The sequence below is a fragment of the Pollachius pollachius genome (assembly GCF_949987615.1).
Source record: "Pollachius pollachius genome assembly, chromosome: 17".
In the NCBI taxonomy this organism is placed as follows: Eukaryota; Metazoa; Chordata; class Actinopteri; order Gadiformes; family Gadidae; genus Pollachius; species Pollachius pollachius.
This window is the reverse complement of record NC_136950.1, coordinates 17,479,280-17,489,279: the sequence shown is the minus strand read 5'-3', so window position 1 is coordinate 17,489,279 and position 10,000 is coordinate 17,479,280. Positions and strand designations below refer to the sequence as shown.

Below are 10,000 nucleotides of genomic sequence, written 5' to 3'. Positions count from 1 at the left end.
GTGGGACTGCATACGATCTATTGTTGTTGCGTTATTGGCACTGCTGACATATTGGCTTGTACCACGAAGGGTAGCAGGCAGACCAGCAGACACACACGCACACACACAGACTAGAAGACACACTCGCACACACACACGCACACCGAAACATAAACAAACCCACATGTACACTCAGCGGCGTAGGAATGAGTTTAACATTGGGGGGGACACATATCGGAAACCTGACAGATCCGGTATAATTTTTAGGTGGGACAAATGCGCCTGTCTCCGATGTTGGAAGGGACACGTCCCCTTCCTCCCCCCCCCGGTTCCTACGCCCTTGGGTACACTGACACACGGCACGTTGACGTGCCCTGTCTGAGGGTTTTGTTGGAACAGGCCCCGAGTCGCATCAGACACACACTCACACAGGACAGCATTATGTAATGCTGGGCTTTTAGTTCAGAGTGTTTAAAACAATAGACAGAATTCAAGATATTCACACACAGACGGACAGTGTTAGTTTCAGCTAGGTGTGTGTGTGTGTGTGTGTGTGTGTGTGTGTGTGTGTGTGTGTGTGTGTGTGTGTGTGTGTGTGTTAAATGACAGGGTGTGTAAGCCTGAGCTCCGGTAGGTATTGTTTTTCACACGCCAAGAGAGAGAGAGAGAGAAACTATTTGGTATTGGGGAGTGTTGTCATCCCCAGCCCTGATTTAGCGGTGTGGAGGCTGTTTTTAACCCTTCTAATGGAGGGGCATCCGTGTGATTGACAGGTCAAGGAGGAGCCTGCCCCTCCGTCAGCACGCAGAACCTTTTAGTGGGAATTGAGGGGGAGGGGGAAGTGAGCGCCCCCCCGCCCCATTCCGCACCGCCTTTTATCACACTCGTTTTAGCTCAATTGAACGGTCCCTAATGGTTCCTCCCAGCCTGCGGTCTCCATTCCAGTAACACCTCCCCTGTTCTCCAGCCTGGTTAAACTTTCACGATGACTTCCTGACGGTGACGCTCAGATCTGCTCATTCACTCAACCCTGGGTTTGATGATCTTAGCCGATGTTTACGGTGGGGGGGACATTACCGGGAGTGATGGAGGAAGTTTAGTAAAGTAACGCTGAGGTTATCGTGTGAGTGGACGTTTTCTGAATGAAAAGCTCCACATCAAGATGAAAAATGATCATCAAAATGACAAAGTGATTCACAATACAACAGGTAACAGATATGAATGGATGAATAAAGGTTTAAATCTAACATTTACATCTACATTTAGGGCATTTAGCAGATGCCCTTATCCAAAGCGACTTACAATAAGTACATTTGTCAGAAGAAGGAGAAACAACAATATATCGCTGTCGGTAACAGTAAGGATGTTCATAGAACCATTCCTTCTTACAATCGCTAGGTAAACCCATTCCCCGTATACAACAAAGTCAGCAAGGATAAGATGCTACACCATGCTAGGTACTATTTTTAAGTGCAAGGACGTACAACATACAATAAGTGTGTACATTAAGTGCCCAGACGTTCCACATACAATAAGTGCGTCAATTAAGTGCCAGGACGTAGGACATTCGATAAGTGCATAAGAGGGGTGTGTGTGTGGGTGTGTGTGTGTGTGTGTGTGTGTGTGTGTGTGTGTGTGTGTGTGTGTGTGTGGGGGGGGGGGCGGGGTAAGGGGGGAGGCTATGCAGAGTCTAGCTGAACTCTGACACCTCTTTCATGTCCTTAAGTGCGGTTGACCCAGGGGGAAGGCCAGGTCCTCTCTGAAGGGGTCCGAGCCTTCGTGCGGGGGCCTGGTCTTTGTTTCAGCGCGGGTATGGAACACACAGGGTCGGGTTTCTCCGGCCCGTCACCGGATCCGGTTTGAAAGCGACCGTCGTGTGCGCACACTGTGTCCTCAGGGCTTCTGGCTGAGCGGGGCTGTGATGAACACCGGGGCCGCTAACGTCCTTCCTTACCTGTCTCTCTTCACCTGTCTCTTCTTCACCTGTCTTCCCTTTACCTGTCTCTTATTCATCTGTCTCTTCTTCACCTGTCTTCCCTTTACCTGTCTCTTATTCACCTGTCTCTCCTCACCTGTCTCTCCTCACCTGTCTCTCCTCACCTGTCTCTTCTTTAACTGTCTCTTCTTCAACTGTCTCCACTGAACCTGTGTCTTCTCCAACTGTGTCTTCTTTAACTGTCTCTTATTCACCTGTCTCTTCTTTACCTGTCTCTCTTTACCTGTCTCTTCTTAACTTGTCTCTCTTTACCCGCCTCTCCTCACCTGTCTCTCCCTGTTGTCATGTTTCCTCACTCCGCTCCTCTCCGTTCCCCTGCAGATCCGATCTCCTCCCTGGCGGACATGAGGCCTTCCCGAGGTCCTCGCGTCTGAGCCCGGCGGGGGGGCGGAGGGGCGGGGGGGGAGCAGCAGCATCTCCGGGACATGGACCGGGAGGGTCCGGCCGTGGCCCCCGGCCCGGTGCAGGTGGAGGTGGACTACGACTACGAGTACAAAGCCAAGGACAAGACGGTGAAGATCCGGCAGGGCGAGAGCTACCTGCTGGTGAGGAAGACCAACGAGGACTGGTGGCAGGTGAGGCGGGAGGAGGGCGCCCGGGCCTTCTACGTGCCGGCGCAGTACGTCCGGGAGGTGCGCCGGGCGCTGCTGCCGCCCCAGAAGCCCCCCCCCAGGGCCAAGCCCGCCGGCCTGGACATCCGGCGCGCCTCTGACGACGACAACCTGAACCGCCCGCCGCAGCCCGAGATGTCGAGCTTCGGCCGCCCGTCGCCCTCCTCCACGCCCTCGCCCTCCTCGGACCGCGTGACCCCGCCCGCCCTGGCCAAGGACGCCAACCACAACTTGGGCAGCCCCCACCACTGCAAGATGGTGGCGGAGTTGGTGCTGCTGCACAACAACAACAACCACCACCTCCACCACCACCACCACCACCTCCACCACCTGGGCAACCCCTCCAGCTCCACGCTGCCGCGCTCGCGGGCCGACTCTCCGCCGCCGCTCCGGGCCACCGGCGGAGACCGGATCCCCCTGTCGGACGAGGGGTCCGGGGACAAGACCCGGGTGGACTCGGAGTCCGGGGACGAGCTGAGCAGCAGCTCCACCGAGCTCATGCAGGTATGTGTCCGTCCCGGGGAGGGCCGCCAGACGGGTGGTGTTGATGGGGGCGGGGGGGGTCCGCTGGCTGGGTGATTCTCTCTGCTTGGGGGGCAGATCCAGATTCAGGAGGAGAGTCTTCCCGCTGTGATTGGCTCGTGAGTCGCCGCTGTGTTCCATCACAGACGCCTGTTTCCGTTCCGAAGCTCAAACTCTTTAGGGCGGCTTGTGGCTCAGGAGGTAGAGCGGGTCGGCTGTTAACCAGAAGGTTGATAGTTCGATCCCCTGCTCCTCCTAGCTGTCGAGGTGGCCCTGAGCACGACAGACTGCTCCCCGCTAGCAGTGAGGTGTCGCCTTAGGTGGCTGACACCGGCGTGGGTGTGCGAATGTGTGCATGAACGGGCGAATAGTATATATAAGCAATACTTTAAAACGCTTGGAGTGGCAACTGGAAATCAAAGCGCGGCATAATTGCAGTCCGTTCACCATTCAACTCTTTATCCGCTTCGTTTGTCAAACGGCGACAGCAGGCCCAACAGCTTGCAGAACTGCGGCAGCTCTCGCTGGGCTGCGTCCGGGATGAGGCAGGGATGGCCTCGCTCGCTCAGACCTTCCGCTGCTTCTGCTGCTGTTCTCAGGCCACTGCAGTCTGATCATCACAGGCTAAACGGTCCGTTTACGACTCCAGGGGTTAATGGGGGGGTTTCTTTCGGTGAACTGGGAGTGTGGGCGGGGGGGGCGTCTGGCCTGGAGCTCGAAGCTATGTGCCGATGTCAGCGCCTTACTCTACCTCTGCCCCCCTCCCCCACCGGCTTGGTGTTGTAAGACTGATCCTGGATCTGATAGTGAGCGTCGTCTCAGGAGGCAGGCAGGTGGTCGCTTGTTGCTGTGAAGCTTGTTGCTCCACTCTGGAGAAGCCCTGAGTGCCGTTTCTATTGACTTCTATTGATTGAAGCCAGTCAGAAACGTATCAGTCTGTGTATAAACCCCAGGGACTATCTTTAATGGACACCCCCCCCATGGTGAGGGTCTGGGTCCCGTCAGCCTGTAGGAGAGGACCGGCTCTGGACCTGGGTCCACAACCCGGTCCGTGGCGCAGGTTTCGAACTTGGGCTTCTGGGTAATGTATTTCTCAGGGCTCCAGAAGTGGACGGCCCTCAGATCCGTCTCCCGTTGGGGGGGGGGGGGGGGGACTGTCCCGCCTCCAGCCTCCCCCTCTCCCCCCTCTCTGTGTCCTTTGTTCCAGCAGGCGCTGGCGGAACAAAGAGAGAGAGAGATGGGGGCGGGGGGGAGGGCGAGGGACATGTCTGAATAGAAACTAGGTCATATCTGCTGTGGATCTGTCTGCCCCCCACCCCCTCTTGCCCCTGTGGGGTCCCCCGTGTGTGTGTGTGTGTGTGTGTGTGTGTGTGTGTGTGTGTGTGTGTGTGTGTGTGTGTGTGTGTGTGTGTGTGTGTGTGTGTGTGTGTGTGTTTGTGTCATGAGAGGACAAGGTGATAAGGAAAGACTGCCACAAAACATAAATATTTATGAATGTTGCTTTGATGTTTTTCTTCCTTTTCTTTCTGGTTTTAATGATTCCCCCCCCCCGCCCCCTGTTCCTTGGGGGTGTTTGTGTGTGTGAGTGTGTGGGGAGGGGGTTGAGGGGGCTTTAATTGAATCCATAATTAAGTGTTCAACATGCAGTCACACTGCATCATGTCGCGAATTGTCTGCGCCAGAAACACCAGCTTTGGACTCTAATGTGTCCGTTGGGCTCTGCAGTGTTTTCAGGCTCATTTAGCCGCGAGCTAATGCTAATGCTAGCGCACGCTAAAAACACTTTATTCCCCTTGTGTCCTGATGGGCCCCAGGCACCAGCACAAGGTGATTCTCCCCAGCCCGTCCAGGTGTTAGTTGTCGGGCGGGTCAAACCCAGTTCCCAGAACAAGCTGTGCTTCAGGGATTGAAAGACCGGGTCAGACCACGAGAAACCCATAATACACGTTCCCCTGGACAGGGGTGGAACAGCGGGGTAGAAGTACTCTCCCTTCCCGCCTCGGCCCATCCTCCAAAGCCACACTCAGAGCGCACACACAACTGATTGAATTCACTCTGCAAGGTGTGTGTGTGTGTGTGTGTGTGTGTGTGTGTGTGTGTGTGTGTGTGTGTGCGGTGTGTGTGTGTGTGTGTGCGAGCGCCGACAGCCGTGGTAGAATGTGTGTGAGAGGGTTTAGGAGCCCAGCTGCTGTCTTGGGGCCCAGCTGGGTTCCCCCCCCCCCCCCCCCCCCCCCCCCAATTGTGGCAGGATGTGATCACAGATCAGGAGGAAAAACACCTCAGTGCGTTCCTCTTCGGAAAAACATCCGAATGTACCCAGTGTTGGGGCCCCCCCAACACTCCCCCACCCCACCAGTGGTCTGTGAAAGCAGCGCTGCCCTGAGAGGATCAGGTAAAGCTCTTTACCTCCGAGCGGCCGTGTTTGTTATCCTCTCAGACCGTCGCCGGCTGAGGCCCGCCTCCACCTCCCAGCATCTGTGGTCGCCTGGCCGCCATGTTTGTTTGTGTTCCCCCCTCCTGCAGCCCTTCCAGGTCGGTTCCATATTTACCCAGCGGCCCCCGGCACCGTGGCCACTTGGGGCCCCACACTGGGCCCCTGCGGAGGACTGTTTCTGAGTGCTAGCGGGGGCCGTGTTTGTGCGCAGATTGTGGTGTACCAGTTCTTGGGGACGGGGACGTCTTAGAGCCCCAGATCGTAATCTGTAGGGCAGCACCTGGCTCTCTATCATCTGCTCATTCATCCCTCATTCTAGCCAACCTCCCTCTCCTCTCTTTATCGTGTGTGTGTGTGTGTGTGTGTGTGTGTGTGTGTGTGTGTGTGTGTGTGTGTGTGTGTGTGTGTGTGTGTGTGTGTGTGTGTGTGTGTGTGTGTGTGTGTGTGTGTGTGTGTGTGTGCGCGCGTGTGTGTGTGTTCTCTCCTCCCTGTTCGTGAGTCAGGCCCTCAAAGGTCACTCAGACAGAACTCACTCTACTGGAAAAGTATCTGATCACTGTGTGTGTGTGTGTGTGGGGGGGGGGGAGGGGGGGGATGGTACTGTAAAGGTATCTGCTCACGCTGAGGGAGGGGTTGGGGGGGGGGGGGTACTGGAAAAGCATGGTAGATCACTGTAGGTGTCTGTCTGTCTGCCTGTCTGTCTGCCTCTCTCTCTCCTGGCCTCATTGTTTGGGTGCATTTAGGAATTCAAGATAGAAAAAGTTAGACAGGAAAAGTCGTCAAAAGCGTGATCACACATCTTCTTCTCTTGGATGACTGATGCCATCGCCCTGGAGACCACTCAGGGAGGGTGGAGGCTGGAGAACCGGGCTGTACGGAGCAGAACTGGGCTCCCCCGCTCTGCTGCGTACCCCCTAATCCACAACCCGGTCTCCTACCCTGAACCGTGACTACAGCGAGTGTTTCCACTGCATACCTTACATTCCTCTCTCTCTCTCTCTCTCTGTCTCTGTCTCTGTCTCTGTCTCTGTCTCTCTCTCTCTCTCTCTCTCTCTCTCTCTCTCTCTCTCTCTCTCTCTCTCTCTGTCTCCCTCCCCCCTCTCTCTCTCTCTCTCTGTATCTCTCTCTCTCTCTCTCTCTGTATCTCATTTACATTTACATTTTTTGTATCTCTCTCTCTCCCTCTCCCTCTCTCTCTGTCTCCCCCCCCCCTCTCTCTCTTTCTCTCTCTCTCTGTGGTGCTTCTCTCTCTCTCTCTCCCTCTCCCTCTCTCCCTCCCTCCCTCCCTCTCCCTCTCCTTCTCCCTCTCTCTCCGTGTGTGAGTGACGCCCCCCCCCGAGGGAGTGACAGGCTGGTTGACGAATGGCTGCGTGACGTCTCTGGGATTCCTCCCGGGCCTAGCGCCCTCCTCAGGGAGGGCAGGTGTGAGCGAGAGAGGCTGTACCTCTGGTTCACACCGAGGGCGTCATACCTGCTGGGGGTCATCCCCTTCTTTGAGTAACCCCCTCTCTGTCTGTCTGTGTCTGTCTCTCACTCTGTCTCCGTCTATCGGTCGCTCTCTCCATCTGTCCCTCTCTCTGTCTCTCTCTCTTATCGGTCTGTCTGTCTTGTGTGTGTGTCTCCCCTGGTTTGAGCGCATTGATGAACGTGTATGTCGCACACATGCACGCACACACACGCACACCTGCGTGAAGGGAACAGCTGAGCACACACATCCATCCCACCTCACTGAGTTCTGCGCTCTTTCTCCAGATGACTCGCTGCTCTCTCTCTCTCTCTCTCTCTCAGAACCACAGACTCCTCGTGTCCCCGGTGGATAGTCCCAGACATGTAGAGATGTCGTCTCAGAGTTCAAACCTCTGGCCGCTGCGTCTCAGTATAAGTTGTGTTTTGCTATCTGGAGGGGGGCTTGTGCTACTACTGATGACGTGCACGCCAAGAAGCGTCATGACGACGCCCGCCCCCGCCCCCCACCAGAGGATGCTCTCAGGGCAGCAGCTCCAGCGCACTCTTACATAACAGACGAGTCTGGAGCCCTTGAACAGCTGCTGCTGGGGGTGACACCCCCCACCCTCCACACTGTGGGCCCCCAGCGTGTTGTCTGGAAGACACATTTCCTCAGGAAATCCTATACATAGCCGTGTGTCAGCCGTCCTCAATACACACACAGACAGACAGACAGACAGACAGACAGACAGACAGACAGACAGACAGACAGACAGACAGACAGACAGACAGACAGACAGACAGACAGACAGACAGACAGACAGACAGACAGACAGACAGACAGACAGACACACACACAGATTAGTGTGCGGACAGTGAAGTCATTCAGATATCTTGTTCCCTCCGCTGTACAAAGACTTCAAATGTTTTTCTTAGAATTCTCCAGATTCTTTCTTCCGTGATTGACCGAGTTAACTCTAAAGACACCTGGGGGAACGTGTGTGTGTGTGTGTGTGTGTGTGTGTGTGTGTGTGTGTGTGTGTGTGTGTGTGTGTGTGTGTGTGTGTGTGCGTGTGTGTGTGTGCCTGCGTGTGTGTGGGAGGAAATGAGAAGGTGTTCAGTCTGCTGTCTTTTTTTCCCACAGTTCTCAGCTTTGCCCTTTTTTTTTCTTCTTGTTTTTCTTCTTTCACTTTTCTCCCTCCTCTTCTCAGCTCCGCCCACGCTGGTGTTTAGTCTTCGGAGTCTGCCAATCAGAAAGGGCACATCCCGGCGCACTCCGACACGCCAAACATATCAAGGATCTCTCTCTTAACGCGGGCGGTGTGGCGGTAGAGCGCCCAGCGCTTCTCATGCTGTTGTTTACTCCCTGAAGTCAGGAAACCCAAACTGTGTCGCACAGAGGAGTGTGAAGCCAAATCCCTTCCCACGCTTTTATTGTGAAATCCCCCATCTGCCGTGGTCTCTCATCCTGTCTGCCTCCCATTTACGTTTCTACTTTATTTATTTTTTTGCCCGTCTCCGTTCTGCCGTCGCATCTCGTCCTTGGCAGTGATTATTTTCATCGTATGTAGAGGTTGATCGCGCTTAATGTACAGCGGATCGCGCTTAATGCCATGCAGAGCCTCATCACCGCTGAGAGGAGACATGGCCGCGTGCCTGGGAGTGGCCAATCGCGTGATCGGTTGAGGTGCTGGTCACATGGCGTCGGGGGGGCGGCAGCGGAGTTAAGGGAAGTCCTCCCGGGCTGATGGGGACCGCAGAGTGGTGGCGTGAATATACTGTGATGTAGAGAAAGGGGAACACGGCTGTCACGACCTGTCGCTTCAGAGAGACTCAAGGGCTAAGAGCCTGTGTGTGTGTGTGTGTGTGTGTGTGTGTGTGTGTGTGTGTGTGTGTGTGTGTGTCTCTTTCTCAGATATATATATGAAAGGTTTTTTAATATCTGCTCGCACCAGATTTGTTTACCTATCTTTGTCCAGCAGAGTGTGTGTGTGTGTGTGTGTGTGTGTGTGTGTGTGTGTGTGTGTGTGTGTGTGTGTATCAGACCTTCCAGAGAGATTCTCTCAGCAGCTCCTTGTCCTCAGATCTTTCCACCACTCTGTTATTACCCCACTGTCTGTCCTCAAGTGCGGACCAAAGCAAACACCAACAGGGGCCTCGCAGAAAGAGACGCTCCGATATCAATACGGCCTCCATCCTCTGCTCCTCTGCTGTCCAACGTCCCAGTGGCCAATCACAGCCATCCTGATCAGACGCTGCATCCACTGCCCCCCCCCCCCCCCCCCCCCCCCCATTAGAGGTCCAGCAGGAGGTCAGCCAATCCTGGCTCGCCCCTTGCCATGATAGGGACCCCGTGGGCGTGAGTGTGGGTGTGTGTGGGTGTTGGTAGGTTTAAGTGTGTGTATTGTGAGTGCATCCGTGTCTCCCTGAATAACCGTCTGATAACAGACAGTAGATATTTAAAGATGAGGATGCCGGTGGATTCCCCAACGGCACCAAGGCCCACACCCCGCTGTCCTCGCTCGCGCAAGATTGGTCGAAACCTGAGACGCCTCCCAGGTTCTGCAAGGGGAGCGGATATTCACTGTGGTGGCAAACATACGTCTAGTGCTCCCTTTAGTGAATCGGCAGCTCTGACGCTATTGGCTGGAGCGATAACGAAGCTAGCCAGCAGCTTGTCCGTCAGATTGTGTGTGTTAGCTGCTAGGACCTAGCATCCTCCATAGCGTTATGTTTCTGTTGCGTTTGCGGGCTAGGAACTAGCATCCTCCATAGCGTTGTGTTTCTGCGTTGTTAGCGGGCTAGGACCTAGCATCCTCCATAGCGTTGTGTTTCTGCTGTGTTAGCGGGCTAGGACTTAGCATCCTCTAGTTGTGTTAGCGGGCTAGGACCTAGCATCCATCAGTTGTGTTTGCCGGGCTTGGACCTAGCATCCTCCATAGCGTTATGTTTCTGTTGTGTAAGCGGGCTCGTACTAGCATCCTCCAGCTGTGTTAGAGGGCTAGGACCTAG

At 55.0% G+C, this 10,000-nt stretch overlaps 2 protein-coding genes across 2 annotated transcripts in view; both read left to right on the top strand.

Annotated features, from left to right (window-relative positions):
* LOC307088692 (kinesin-1 heavy chain-like) overlaps window positions 1-2,349 on the top strand; it is a gene marked incomplete at both ends in the record, with an annotated part of 25,062 nt that extends 22,713 nt beyond the window's left edge. Inside the window, 2 exons of the mRNA XM_079754644.1 lie at window positions 1,720-1,789; window positions 2,297-2,349. Coding sequence (XP_079610770.1) covers window positions 1,720-1,789; window positions 2,297-2,349 — 123 coding nt within the window. The remainder of the gene's footprint in view (window positions 1-1,719; window positions 1,790-2,296) is intronic.
* A 51-nt stretch (window positions 2,350-2,400) lies between these two features.
* The window catches only part of LOC307088690 (rho GTPase-activating protein 12-like), a gene marked incomplete at its 5' end in the record, with an annotated part of 26,896 nt that continues 19,296 nt past the window's right edge, over window positions 2,401-10,000 (top strand). The window contains one exon of the mRNA XM_079754642.1: window positions 2,401-3,090. Within this exon, the coding sequence (XP_079610768.1) occupies window positions 2,401-3,090 (690 nt within the window). The remainder of the gene's footprint in view (window positions 3,091-10,000) is intronic.